At 39.9% G+C, this 15,409-nt stretch overlaps 1 protein-coding gene across 1 annotated transcript in view; it reads right to left on the bottom strand.

The window, feature by feature from the left end:
* LOC149222760 (uncharacterized) overlaps nt 1-1,821 on the bottom strand; it is a 98,000-nt gene extending 96,179 nt beyond the window's left edge. Inside the window, exon 1 of the mRNA XM_089387668.1 lies at nt 1,511-1,821. Within this exon, the coding sequence (XP_089243794.1) occupies nt 1,511-1,821 (311 nt within the window). The remainder of the gene's footprint in view (nt 1-1,510) is intronic.
* Nucleotides 1,822-15,409: the final 13,588 nt, after the last annotated feature.

Here is a 15,409-nt window from a genome sequence, read left to right as displayed (position 1 = left end):
TACAAAGAAACAACGTCGATGCAATAAGACCTGGACCCGAAAGGGTTCATGAAAGAAAATATATAATATTTTAAGTTTGTCATGAGCCATTTTTAATGTATTTTCAATGTTTTAATGTATTTCTAAAAAAACAAAGGGACAAGCCATTTGTGACATGCAACAATGATTGGGAATGGACCCGATAGCTCTATTTTGTCTTTGTTCGTATTTTTTAGCAGTCAACAAGTGAACTGAAATAATGGAATATATGGCCGTAAGGGGAAAAACAACAACGCAACATAGCCAAAACAACAAAAATTATCATGGAGCATCACTGGCACGAGTGAGCCACCTGACAGCGAGGTGAATTTACCAGAAGTTGGTTAATGTGTTGTTAGAAAAGAGACCTCTGAGCTCATGTATGTCGAGTTATGGAATCAATTAGTTAAAAAGACAGAGGGGATAGATTAAGACACCTCGAGCCTTTGAGAGCTCGGGAGCATTGTAAAAATCCTATAAATGGTTGAAAGTTAGAAGTATGAGGGGTTCAACTTTTGGAGACTGTGGAGACTCTGCTCCTCTCAGCGTCTCATCTTCATTCCAGTAATACAAGCTTCTTTTGTTGTTATATGTTCAATCCCCATCTTTCCCTCTGTTCTAAGCTTGCACTTGAATGGGTTATTCATGTTTTCTTCTGTGTCAAATGCCAGATAACTGTCATCTTATCTCTGCATTGATAAATTAGATTTGTAAGCTTCATTTTCTTTTTGTAGCTAGCCATTCATATGTGTTTACGTATGCATCTGTTGGTATAGTCAGTATTCTCCATCTATCCATTGAATCTATAATCTATTGAGCATTAGTGGTTGAAAGCCTTGTCTAGCTAAGGGTGTTCATGCATGTTTTGAGTGAAATAGAGTTGAAACGGTCATCTGACTTGATCCAAACCCAAATCCATTCCAATAGTTCAAAGAACGATATTGAAGATTTATATGTTTCCAGGCATCTTCGAGCTACAACCTAGGAGAGCTTCCTGGAGTGCTAACACAACCCACCCTTCCGAACCCTCTTGTATCATCCGTCCCAATTACTCGTCCGGTTCAACCGACGGTCTCGAATAATGTCTCTGTCAATTCTTCCATCCCTCTAGTAAGTGGCCAAGATGTGCCACCGCCTGGGGGTAGAATCTGAGTGTTTCTATGGTGTCAGGTGCCACCAATGTGAGTAGCTCATAGGCTCACATGGTTGGTATGAACCAGCCTTCTTCCAGCGTTATTCAAAACCCTTCTAGATCAAGCAATGTCCAATACCAACAAGTTTAGAATCTCGTTGATCCATTTCGGTCAAGAAATTTCCAGTATTAGAAGCCTTATGAAGCTTAGGTTCAGTACCAAACTCCTTATGTTCCATATGGTTCTCAAGGAATGGTAAATCCACGTTAGGTCCTTCAGTCTGGGTAGTACGTTCAGTCTGGCTCATCCACTTTTCAAGGTGGCTATGGCCAGATTCAGTTCGGAAATTTTTGAGGCACTGTTCAAGTACCCTTGCAATAGTAAGGGCAGCCTCTGCAACAACAAGGGAAACCTTTATTGTAGCCAGGGCCATCCACACAACCACAAGGAAATATGATACCGTAGCAAGGTCAACTGCAACAACCACAGGGGAAACCCTCGCAACAGTCGCAGCAAACCATGCAGCAGCAGCTGCAGTATGCTCTGCAAACCTCCCAGCCTTTGTCTTCATAGGGCCAACCTCTACAGCCCCAGGGGTAGTTTTTGCAGCTGTAAGGTCAACCCTTGCAGTAGCAGAACCAACCCAGGCAATAGCAACCCTTATATACATATCAACAGGGTCAACCCTTGCAAGGACAAGGCTAGGGTCAAGTCCTGCAGCAACAGGCCCAAAATCCTAATGTCCTAGGTCAACAGGTACATAATCCTTTTGGCCAAGGGAAGCAGGTACAAAATCCTTATGTCCAAGGGCAACAAGTGTACAATCCTTATGCCCAAGGGCAGCAGGTCCAAAATCCTCTTGTTCAGGGCAATAGTTTCAAAACCTGTATGTTCAAGGGAAACAGGTACAATATCCGTATGTCCAAGGTCAACAGGCTCAATAGCCTCTTAACCCATATGTTGCTTATCAACAACCTATGACTGGACAATTCCAAGGTGTTCAAGGTCAAAATCCTCCCTATGGCCAAGTTAACCCACAATGGGGGCAAAATCAAATGCCATATGGCCAAAATCTCCCACTATGGGGCCAAAATCCTTACCACCAGGGATGGGCTCCTCCAGTTGGACCCGCTTACCGAACTCCAATGCCTTTAATGCTCAATTTCCATTCTTGGCTACACTAGAGTTGCCAGATGTGTCTCGCCTTACGAATGATCCATTTCTTCATTCACCATACTGGTCTCCAGTTCCGTCCAAGATCCCGAGCGATTTTCCTAAGTTCAATGGGAAAGCAAAAGAAGATCCTCAAGCCCATGTGATGACATATCACCTCTAGTGCTCTTCGAATTCTTACGTTAACGATTCTATTTGTATCTGTCTTTTCCAACGAACCCTCACAGGCACTGCAGCCAAGTGGTACATTGAGCTTCCTTGAAGCACTTACCATGAATTTAACTCTTTAGCCATGGCTTTCCTTACACATTTCCAATTGTTGGTTCGCTATGAAACTGGCACCTATTTACTCATGTCACTTAAGAAAGATACTGTGATGCAAATCTCCGATCACATCCATGAATGGAGACGTAGATGTCGCTTGATCCAATTCAAGATTGTTGATCAGTTGCTCACCGAATGGTTCACTAAGTCATTCATAGCTCCAATTGCTCGCGATATAGCTATGGGTGGATGCGTTACCGAAGAACAAGCCATTGCCAGTTCCCAATACTTAGGTCTTGTTTATTCTCAGTTTGACACTTTATATGAGTTATTACCTAGTGCCTCGCGGAAATCGTCCGATCCCACGACATCAAAGTCATAGGCTACAACTCTTGTTGATGGAGTAATTTGTTCAGTGTCCCAGACCCCTACTAAATCTTCTTCCAAACAGAAGTTGGTATCAAACACTGCTTCCAATAGTTCCTCCTAGAATCCACCTGGCCTTGGTAAAACCTCAGAGGTCCATGCTGTCCAGTCTACCACAGCGGACAAATCCTCGAAAGGTAAGAAGAAAGGCAAAGGCAAGGGTAAATCCGATGCCCCAAAACAGGGTCCTCCTAAGCCGTTTACTAGTGATTCTTCACAACGGAAGCCTAAGTATCCGTGCCTCATTTGTGAGGAGGATCACTATACTAAGGATTTTCCTCGACGGTCTGAAGTTAGTTGTTTGCTCAAAGGGACCCCAGCCATCCTGAAAGAGCCATTTCTGTCTCAGCAAACTCAAATGGTATACCAACCTTAATCATTTTCTTCCTCGGGATCTCAAGTGTTCATGATGAGTACACCTATTAGTGTGGCTACTAGATCAAAAGATTACCAAACTCCTGCTTCGACAGTTGGGGAAGAGAAAGAGGCCACCCCTTCTTCTTCTGCCCCAAGTTCTGGCCCTCTTGACATCGAGCACCCTAACCCTGATTCCGCTATTCGGCCACCCTCTCGAGGTGTGCTAAGGAAATCCTCGTATAATCCCAATGCTCGAGCCACTCAGCACTATAATATTGTTGAAGATTTTGCTCAGGCGCTATCAACTATGTCGGCTCTCGAGGTTCTCCAAAGCTATCCATCTCAATGGAAATCTTTGCTGTCAGCTATCGGGGGTATTGATCCTACCGATTCCAATTTGATATGTTTTGATCTAGAGAACCATGTTTTGTGCCGGCCTCATCAGATTGTCTTTCTCATTCAGGTAATCATCAATGACAAGACCATCCATAGGATTTTCATCGATGAAGGTGCTTCCACCTACATCACGTCAAACGCAAGTCGGAAGGCCATTGGTTCTCCTACTTTGAACCAATCCCCGAACACCTTGGAAGCTTTCTACGGGCGTGATTTGCAACCTTCGGTGTCTTACCTAACCTTGTCATTCCATTGGAGGGAAAGACAATACAAGTCGACGTAGATATTGTTGACGCTAATCTCAATTATAATACTCTACTCGGCCAGAGTTGGACCCATGCCATGCATGTTGTATCCTCCTCCCTATTCCGTGTGATTTGTTTTCCCATCAAGGGAAGATTGTCACTGTCAACCAACTGTCCTTGTTTGCTTCTTCCTCCTCGAATGGCAATGTTCTATATGTCAAGCACATTGGTGCTCCCTATGAGAGTGTGGGGGCAAGTCTTTTTAAAGATTCTGCCTTGATGGGAATTTTCAAACTCCCACCTCCTCATGTTGCCTCTATCAACATGATCTTGGTAAAATTTGATCCTTGGTTCATACCTTCACCAAATCTTGTTGATACCTGGAGCGAGGTTATGCCACTTAGTCCTGCCGAAATCAATTACGTGGAGATTTTTTCAGCCTCAAGTTTCGTATCCTCTGATTCTCCTGTTTCGAGGATTTCTCTCAATACGTATTCTCAATCCCCATGGCTTGGCGCTTTGGAATCTCTTGATCCCTTAGCCAAGACTTTTCTTGCTAATGAAAGTATCATGGAAGCAATGTCTCTCGAAGAACCACCTCGGAACAATACTCATCATCGTTCCTCATTCCTGCCTCGCCTGACGGACACCTGCATCAACAAGTTCTCTTCTCCACTACCTATTGACATGTCAGTTTCACCTGACATTGTCAGAATCTTTCAACTGAGGGCACCTTTATCCCTTCATGGAATCAAGATTTTTCTCCCTCCCCAAGTTTTTACCGATTAGCCAATTATTGCAATGGGGTTGTCATATGACCCGTAACCCTCTCTCACCCAGGGGGCATGGGGCCAAAGCCTTATATGAATTCTACTCTATTATTTGGCCGAGTCAATGCTTACTCGTCATGTCAATGGTCAAACTCCGGTGTTCATCTATGTTGATTGATTACCTGAGTCCCAGCATGGACTCTCTCAAGAAGTACTATGCTTAGGTCATATTGCATGGTTACTTTTGTACATTAATGTGTCATTCATTTTTGTGTAGTGTGGTTTGGTGTGTTAGTTTTCAAATAGCTTTCCTTTTTACTATGTTTTTCCCTACTTTGCAGATGTCTATGACTTCTCACATTGGTTTCGCTGATGGTGCTTGCCATAGTACCCGGAACCTATCATCTGCGGCATGGGATATTTATGACCCTCACGGTGAGTTGATTGACCTTCAAGGTATTTTTTTAGGTCGCACAACTAATAACATTGATGAATATAGTGCAGTCATTGAACTATTGCTAGAAGCCATTGCTCTTGACATTCGAGATTTGGTTGTCAACCTGGATTCACAGCTTGTCATCCTTCAACTCAACAGGGAATACTCCATCAAAAACCGTCAGATATTGAGAATGTATCTCTGTATTCATCTACTGGAAAGGTATTTTGATTACATTACATATCATCATATTCCTAGACGCATGAATACATTGACAGATGCATTAACTAATTATGTGTTGGATAGACATTCGCGAAACATGTGAAAAACTAAAACAAATCATTTCTACCATAGTAAGCAAGAAAATACAACATATATATATATATATATATATATATATATATGGTGATAATGTTTGATACATCAAAAACCAAAAAAATAATATGTGTGTACAAAATAACATCAATGGCTGGCAGGCCTCATATATTCGTGGCACGAAGGTCTAAAAAATGTAAAATGCTAGACCTAGGAACTAATCAACATGGTGATCGTGGTAGCATGACACAGCTCGTGCAACATGAGTCAGCAATTGGTGGATCCGATCCGATACTCCCACCATGTGTCTCTGGTACTAGTGAGGAATGTCTCCCACCCGAGCATACTCTGGGATACCACGAGTCAACCCCTCAAGGTTCCTCACGATCTCCTCCTCGTTGTCACTCCCCTCTTGATAAGGAGCGACAACATCAAACTAGCGGGCGACGCGCCTAGCTATTGGGGACATCCCAGCAGGACGCTCTGGCCCAACATCTACATTGACAAAATGAAATGTTATGAACACAAATATATCTATATATATATATATATATATATATATATATATAAAATCACAAAATTAAAAAATTGATTTTTTACCTTCGTCATCAAAATCCTCTCCATCTGGAAGCAACATGTCCGGATCTCCATGGAAGTCGGTGCCACTATATGGCCATTCCTCCACGACGATCAACTGTTGTCATAGCCATGAAAAGAAGGCGAGCTTGTAAGACATATATTGTTTCCCAGTGATCCTAGGCATCAAAAGACTCCAGCAGGCCATCCGCGAGTCACGTGGCATCGAAGGATCTACCTCAGTCAACTGGTACTAGAAGAGCGGGACTCGTTCTAAGAAAAAGGTCACTAGTATGGATCCGAAGCAAAATTGCTTCAGATTCCCTGCCTTAGCTTTTGTTAGCTTGCGTTTTATGTTGATCTTCATGGCTTCTGCCCAATTGAAGATCGTCAATGCTGTACAGCCGATGACATATAGGAATTTCGACTTGTTAGTCTCATGCACTACCTGGGAACCCGCCACTCTGTTGATAGTCAATAATAGCACTCTTAGTGTCAGATATCACACGGTGGCAATCTCAATCTTGCCACTCTTAGATTTGAGGGCCTGAGGGCAATGTTTGGCAAGCAACATGGATATGCTTGTCCCAATCGGTCGTGACCCATATAAGTTGACTGGTTCCCCTCTCTGGGACAGTCCTGTGATGAAATGTATGTCTGAAGTTTCTAACTCCAGCTCCTGGTCACCAATGATGAATATTTCCCGATTTATGTCCCAGAGACTAATCAGCTATCGAAGCAGCTCATGTTGGGCCTGCATCCCTGGTGTGATAAAGAACTTGAGGAGCCCACAGTTCCTCAAACCGTTCAAGAAATTTGGATCATTGAGTGCCTGAGTGTCCACATCTTCATGCTCATGTTCTTTCTAGTCTACCATTTTGGACGATTCTTTCCTGCAAAAACCATAGATTTACGTCAATAATCATTTGTGGCCCATAAAATTTGGATTCCAATGGTAGTTTTGAGGGGAAATTGATTTTTGCCCCTATTCACGGCGCCGACGCACCTGTTTTAAAAACAGTTGCATCGACGGCGCGATAGGCTGTTTTAATCACCCTCGGCCGGCGCGATTCCAAGCCCGGATGTCGTGCCAACTGAGGGTGATTTATTTGTGACAAAACCTCCCTCAAAAATCCAAAAAGTGGATGAAAAGAGGAATAAATGGTATGAAAATGGAGCTTAGGGCTTTGGCTCTTACCTGCAACTGGTGGCTCGACGAATGAACTCCTGGGTCTCCCGCAATCTGCTCCGGAACAATTATGTCAAAAGTGGGTGAAAAGTCTTTCACAGCAACATAAAATGGTAAATGGTAAAAAATATTTACTTTTCCTCCCTTTCATTCAGTTTTTTCATGAAATAATAGGTTTTGTAAATGTTTTGACCTATTTTGCCTCAAGAATTGGATAATGCACTTTACCTTTTTGCGCAATGCTAGGTGATTGATGTTCGATCATGATGCCGAGTCACATTTCAGCTCTTTTCTTGACTTGTAAAACTCATATAAAAAGATGGCCGAGTATTTTTCCCTTTTGACTCGTAAAAGAGAATAAAATGGGGGGTATTCTTTTAAGCTCTTTTCCGATCCTTTAAAAACAAAAATATAGCTGAGACCTTGTCGTTTCGAACTCGTTAATGGATGTGAAACGTCATGTGCCTAGTATAAGTTTACCCCTTTTTCGGGCTAGGATGCACTATTTACGAAAAAGGTACTCCTTGACTGAAATGGTCAAGCGGTTCTCTCAAGTATTGTTTTCTACCTTTTTGGGCTCGAGAAACACAACTGTATAAAAAGGGACCATGTGGAGTTTTATTTTCCTTGTCTTTTCCAAACTCTCTAAACATGAAAAAAATACCGAGTTACACCTTTGTCGGACTTGTTAAAACATATAACAACATCGGATTCGTCACCATGACGAACATGAGCTTCTCCTTCCTAGGGCTCGTTAAACTTACTAGGTCGGATTCGTCTGAAGGATGAACTTACAGTGCAAGCATATGTTATCCCCTTCAAGCTTGCGATTAAAAAATAATTGGGGTACCTTCCAGAAATGGTGGGGGGAAATTTCGAAATCTAATCAGTTGTGTCGGCAGCCCACTCTTGAACATGACACTCTTTCTTTCCTGTTGTGTTGGGATATCTTCCTTTGTATCGTTGATCTCCCTGGGTTGGGCCATTTATTTTTTGCCTTCCATATGATCTCTAACATGTCATCATGACCACCGATCCTATGGATCCAAAAGCTTCCAAACTTCCAGTCGTGTCGTTGATATGTTCAAGAGTTGTCCTTCTGTAGTTACACTTATCTCTAATTCTCTATATCATCCAAAATCATTTTGCATCCCTTTGTCTTGTTTCAATGATCTGGGATACATTATGGCCCTCCTTCAACACAGTCATTTCTTGTTGACTTCAACTCATTATCCGATAAGTTGACCGAGAGACTCCCTTCCAGTTCTTAGAGCTTGCATGCCCTAATGGCAAGTTCTTCGCATTTGATGACAAGTTGACATCACTGGATTTCGAGCGAGTGATTTCACAAGTGTTCAACTTCAGTTCCTCTATTCACATTCTGTGGGTTGTGTTGATAGTACCTTGAGGACCATTGTCATTATTGGTGGTTTCTCTTGCGCTTGTTAATAGTTTACATAATTGTACTCAAGAGATTTTCTAGCATGTTCGATGTCAACACATCTATTCACATTTTGGAATTTGTACTTTGATCGGGTCATGTTGGAGAGCAAGACCCTGGGCTCAGATCATAAAATTCCAGGTTGCGAAGTGATGTGACATGGTTATGTTGATATACATGTCTCTTTCAGATGGATGGTTGCGACCATACCATGAGTTATCATATGTGATCCTTCTCATTATTGGATGGTTGCGACCATACCTTGGTTTTGATATGATCCCCTTTATAGGATGGATGTGCCCATGCCTGGATCTGTTTACATGATCGTTCTCTGTATGGTTGTGCCCATGCCACGATTCATGTATCATTTTATAGAGTTTTCAGTTATGTATATGTATATGTACTTGCTTTCAGGTTTTCCAACGACAGACTCCAGTTCCCCACACTGATTCATAAAGCATTTCATCCCTCAATTTAGTTCGGCCTTCATGCTTTAGGGAGAATCTGTTACAAAAAATTTTGTCACTGTCCCTGTACTCCCCATCCCTTGATCTTGGAGGACCTCTACAGTGAACCCTACATGCTTTCCCTTCATGAAGAAACTCCCGTTGTCTCCCTCTTCATGAGCATAACAATTCCCTTTTGCACCATTTTCCCAAAATCTTCTGTTTTTCCCAGTTTACAAGACCAGCGCTAATGACCCTTGTCCTCCTCACGCCGATATACAAGGATTAACACTATCCCTAGCACTGATCGGAGTGACTAAGCTTTGTTCCAGTCGTGCCAATCCTCTTTTGGAAAGTTTTTTAAATAAGGAGCCGAAGCTTCCAACTCTAGAAGCTTTGTAACAGAAGTTTGGTAAATGGTTTGTCCAGATGGGGTCAAGGATATTAGTCTTGGCTCCTTTCCCCTATAAGGATGGAACTATCTCAAGAGATAAGACCTTCTCACATGAGAAGAGAAACCATGTCCCATCCATTCATGCTATATAAACCTCCATTTTTCCCAAGCACAACCTAGTGTTAATGTTGGTGTGCTAGTGCTAATTAAGTTTGGAGTAAACAACAAGCTATTCATAGTTGCAGCTCTCTAGTTGTGTGAGGGAGAAGTATGAATTTGGTTTAGTGTGAATCATAAAGGGAAGTGCCTTAAAACTATCATTGTTGAGGCCATCCTGGAATGCTAACGGAAGTGTGTGGGAACTTGGTTTTGTCAGAGGAGAAAAACAACGTCAAGACAATGGTTGTAATCTCTTCTTGATTTAATATACATGCAACTATCGATTGATTTCCTACATAATGTGTCATCTCACATGTTTATGGCTTAATGCTTCTTGACTTGTTAAGTAGGTTGAATTACAATTTTTCTATTATCACGGTTGTTGTTTTCTGTTGATTACTTGTTTCAGGTGTTTGAAGAAGGAAACAAGAGATAGCTGGAGCGAGCAAGCAAGGTCATCATCAAACGGGATATGTGTACTAAGAGGTAGGACCTCTTAATTGGTTCTAACCTAAGGAAATCTTCCATGGAATGTATCTGTTGTGGCTAGACCCATTATCGGGCTAGAGGAATTGTTTGTGTTTGCACTCATAATTTTACTTCACCACAATCCCCTTCCAATTCGAGTCTTTGAACAAATCTCGTAAATTCCCAGTTGAGTCTTTCACTTGATCTCATAAATGAAATGAATCTTGGTGAGGTATGTGCCCAAAATTGAGTCATTATGCTGGGGGAAATAAAAATTACTTCAAGCATAGTTTTTCTTTGTTTCAAGCTTGTGTACAAATGAAACCACTCTCAAGCATAGTTTTTCTAATGTTTCAAGCTTGTGAAAAAATGATACCATTTTCAAGTATCCTCAAGCATAGTTTCCACATGTTTCAATCTTGTGTAAAAATGAAACCATTCTCATCCTATCCTTCATGATTTCCATTTTTATGAACCCATTTCTACCAGATGAGCATTGGTTTTCTCAATCCATCATCACCATCTACTTGGCCAATCATACACTCTCACTTGTTGTTTTATCCTTTCCTGAGGAACCACTGCGATTAGTGGTCTTATTATCCAACCTCTTAACCTCTATGTGTTTTGAGTAGTTCCATAATGAATGGAACCAATTTCTACCCTTTATACCACTCATTCCTCCAAGAGGAGAGCTCTTTTCAGACTCCCTAAACATGAAAATATTACCAAGCACTTGTCTTTTCGAACTTATTAAAGTAAATGAAAAGATGTATACTCAATATAAGTTTAACACTTTTCTAGACTGAGATAGACTATTTACAAAAAAGGAATACTTTAGTTGAACATGGATGAGAGGTTCTCCTAAGTATCATTTTCTGCCTTTTCAGACTCAAGAGGCAATTTTATGAAATTGAACCTTTGGAGATTTTTTTTTGCCTCTTTTTCAAACACTCTAAACATGAGAAAGAAGTCGAGTTAAACCTCCTCTGGGCTCATAAAAACATCAAACAATGTTGGAATCATTGAACATGATGGGACTGAACCACTCCTTCTCATGGTTCGTTAAAAATACATAGAGGGATTCATCCGAAGGATGAACTTATAGATCAAGCATATGTTATCCTCCTCAAGATTATCAAAAATAAAGAGATACTGACCAAAAATGGTTGGGAAAATAGGGAAAATAGGGTACTGGACCTATTAATGACATCGAGTCTCTCTTGAACATGACATTGTTTCACCTCATCTCCATGACAACTGGGTTGGAAAAATCTACTTGCCTCTTTGGTTCATCACACCATATTAAAACCCTCCGCATTAGGTTTTGAGTCAATGCTGCCAACTCCATAAAGTGTCATTGGTATGTTCAAGAGAATTCTTTCAATTGATATCTGCTACGATACTCTTAAGCATATATTTCATGTCTTCCATTCCTGAACTGGTTCCACATCAACAACATTCTGTCTCAAATATTGATACCCGTTTCGTGTCATGGATGGGGGGTACATCAAGGCCCTCTTGAAATGGGTCACTTCATGTCGATATCAATGGCAAGTTTTCTCGCTCTTAGCGACAGGTTTTCATCATTGGCCTTTGATCGGAAGATTTTGTGTGTTGTTCAAATTCATCTCATTCATTCACACCACATAGATTGTACTAAGGTACCTTGATATCCATTAAATTCATTGATAGTTTCTCTCATGTATATTAATGACTTACATCATTGGCTGGTAATCAGATGGTGTCTAACATGTTCGACTTCAACTCATTTATTCACATGGTTAGACTCATAAATCAAACAATCGAGTGAACAAGATAGAAGACTGCAGATCTATTTTCGTCCATCCGAGCTGCGATTTCAAGGTTATTTCAAGATTACAAAGTATGATGTCTATGATCATATAGACCGTCATCCAAGCATGGGTCCACTATCTTCCATTAGTGGACATGAATTCTTGATCATTGTACATGTAATGTTAGCTTATGTTCTGAGCATGGGTATGCATCCCTTAGTAGGGATATGGCATGATGAAAATGTATTGTAAAAAATGATGATCTCAACCAGTTGTTCTTGATCCAGACTTGTCACAAGGTAAATCAAATCTGTCATCTACCGCTTCAGATTTTGTAATTTAGGGGGAAATTTGTTACAAGATATTTTGTCACATCTAGTCAATAGGCCTGAAAACCGGATCAATCAATATCCATGAACATGTTGTCATCATTCCTTCACAAAGCCTAAGCATGAACTCTCTAAAAAGTCTTTGAGTTTCTAGGACAAATTGCTCAAAATTAGTGTTTTTAGCCCCAATGCACATTGCCTCCTTATCCACCTGCATTCAATGTTGGTTGTATCCTTGTTCACCTATGTTGGTCAGAACCTGTTTCTCCCTTCTACAGGTATGTTGATTCTAGAAATTTGGGAAAATTAAAAATTATTCTGAAGCTTCCTCTTCTAGAAGCTTCCAAGGTTGTTTTAACTATTTACCATGGATAAGGATCTCAAATCCTATTGGATCTATATTGGAGACGTCACCTATTATAACTTGAGCTCATCCTCCCATCATATGTGGATCTCAAGCACATAATGGTAAATCCTAAACTACCACTCTTCTCCTATAAATTTACTACCATCCATAGCATCGAGGTTGGCTTTTGGAGATTGGTTGTTCCCTTATGATGCTACCTTGAACCTAAAGGAGTCATCCTATTCATGCATTAGGGTTTATATTGAAGTGTGCTTTGTGACAAGGAAGGACAAGTCAACTTGGTGAGACATCTACAAAGTCATCTACTAATTATGGCTCTAAACTCTCTCCTATTTCTATTAATATAGACTCTTGTTGCTTTAAAAAGAAACTAAGTGTTTCTCCATGTCATTTCCCTCTCTATACCCTTTCTCTGGATCGAATTGGTCAATAATTTGTCTGCCTCCATCGTGACTTCGTCTTTGTCCTTTGCACTTTTAATATGACACCTTCCTTCTAATACTTTGTGCTCTCTTATTGTGTATTTCTCTTTAATCACATATCTGTGATCTCACTTTGTAATCTTGGTTTTGTAATCACGACTCTCTATAGATTCTCCTTCTTTTGTGTTGAATTAGGCTCTGTGCTCCTCCAACAATCCAACAACAAATATATATACACGTATTCATATTGATCCTCTGTGGAATTCCTTTTCTTCATCCAAATTCAAGATTTGTCATGCTCCTGCAGAGCAACTCTGATACTGACACCAATCCCTCTTAAGCTTAGTCGAATAAAATCTGCCACATCCACATCAAGCTAAATCTAATATGATACATAAGTTATGTTGCATACAATGGTAGGATTATAGTACAGGAAAATAATTTCTCTACCAATTCATACACTCGAACAAAGTACTTTATTATATACAATAGGTTACAAAGGCCCGTCACCCAAATTTACAATAACGCCCTCTTATGACCACACTTGGCTTCCTCAAGCCTATTGACCCACACTCCTCTTTACTTTCTCTCCTATTTAAATTACATATTTATACAAAAAGGGTACATAACTAAATTCTGGTTTAGATTCACTATTCCCTCACCTAAACTAGATCCTTTGGATCCATAGTTTCCTCAAAAGATCTAACTAATCCCTAAATCTCTCCAATTCTCTCAATATTTTTGACACTTCTAACAAATAATATATTTGATTACAATCTTATTTCTAAATACATATTTTCTAGAACTCTCTAAAAATATAGGAAATGCAATAATGAAATAATTACATTCAATTAGAGAACTAATTCGCTTGGTAAATGAAAACGCCTAGGTCTAGTCAAAATGCAATTTGGACTTGGAAGTGGAATGCTCCTGCATCACTGTTTGTAGACATTACCTCATATATGTCTTTGGTGTTATATCTGTATGCCATTGGATACAAGATGTGGCGGTGATTAGACTCATTTTAAGTGGGAGAGATATTGGTGGTGGGGTTTGGAGGTAACGATGAGGGTGAAACCTACCTTACCACATACCACTTACTATTTTTCATTAAATTTATGGCACGATGCATCCTATATTAGTGCATCGATAATCAACCTTGTCAAATTTACAAGGTGGACCCATATTGCTTCATTACAACCTACTGCCCGCCGCTGCCATCTTACTTGATGATGGTTTTCTCTAGCTGTGATAACCATGGCTGTGTGACATGGGCTTGATTTCTGGACCCACCAAATTGACTGGTTAGGATTGCATTGAGGACACATGGGAAACATGTGGTCAACATGTTAAGTAATGACATCTTTTCTATTGTGATTTGAGGACTTCAAAAGTAGGGAGTGTTACAATTTAATTTTGTGTATGGCCTAATGCTCTTAATAATACACACTAATACATAATTTATGAAATAGCATTGGTGCCTTGAGAATTTATGTATGTTTTGGTTCCTTTAAGTATTGTATACACTAGTGCACTGAGAAATATTACAAGCACATGAAAAGAACCATTGCAAAAACCTATACCTACTCAAAAAAAAATTAGTTATAAAAAAAATCCATTTAAACCACTGCAAAATCATTCACTATGAATAACAAAGGTTTCCACGGAGGTTTGTTTGAAAATTTTGGCCAATCCTGTAACACTAAAAGCCTTCACAAAAACCTCCACTACAAGGTGTTTTTCATGTAGTGCCAATGCTCACCATGCTAGTTTTCACACGTGTTTATATGCAATTATTGTGCCCATGAGAGAACTATTATGAACAAAGTTCATAGTATGCAGTAATATTTACAACAATTGGTACACGAAGACATCCATTGAGGATAAAAATGTATATATATTGAATAATGCATATAAGAATTGATATGAGATATGTTATTGTTACAAATTAGGACCTGCTTATATACCTAAGTAGGTGCCCTTTCATGAATAGTCATGTCCTTAGGGACATGCCTCTTTGTTAAATAACTAATATTATGATTATTATTTATTTATATTTATTATTTTTATATAAATTATATTCATAACATTTCCTTCCTCTTTAGAAAGCTTTGTCCTCAAAGCTTATCGCTGACAAGGCGTGTCCTCTTGTTTCTTTGTCTTGTAATCTATTCACATATCTACGAATTCTTGCACTTGTCATATTCGTTGATACAAGATGACAAGGAAAATTTTAAACATCACCAATATGTTCAAGGAAAGTCTTTTAGTTGATATCTTCTATGATACTCT

This window comes from Pinus tabuliformis, chromosome Q (assembly GCF_031772625.1).
Source record: "Pinus tabuliformis cultivar Carrire ecotype Pingquan chromosome Q, CPIR1, whole genome shotgun sequence".
Classification (NCBI taxonomy): domain Eukaryota; kingdom Viridiplantae; phylum Streptophyta; class Pinopsida; order Pinales; family Pinaceae; genus Pinus; species Pinus tabuliformis.
The sequence above is the reverse complement of the archived record's forward strand: the minus strand, read 5'-3'. Positions and strand labels throughout refer to the sequence as shown.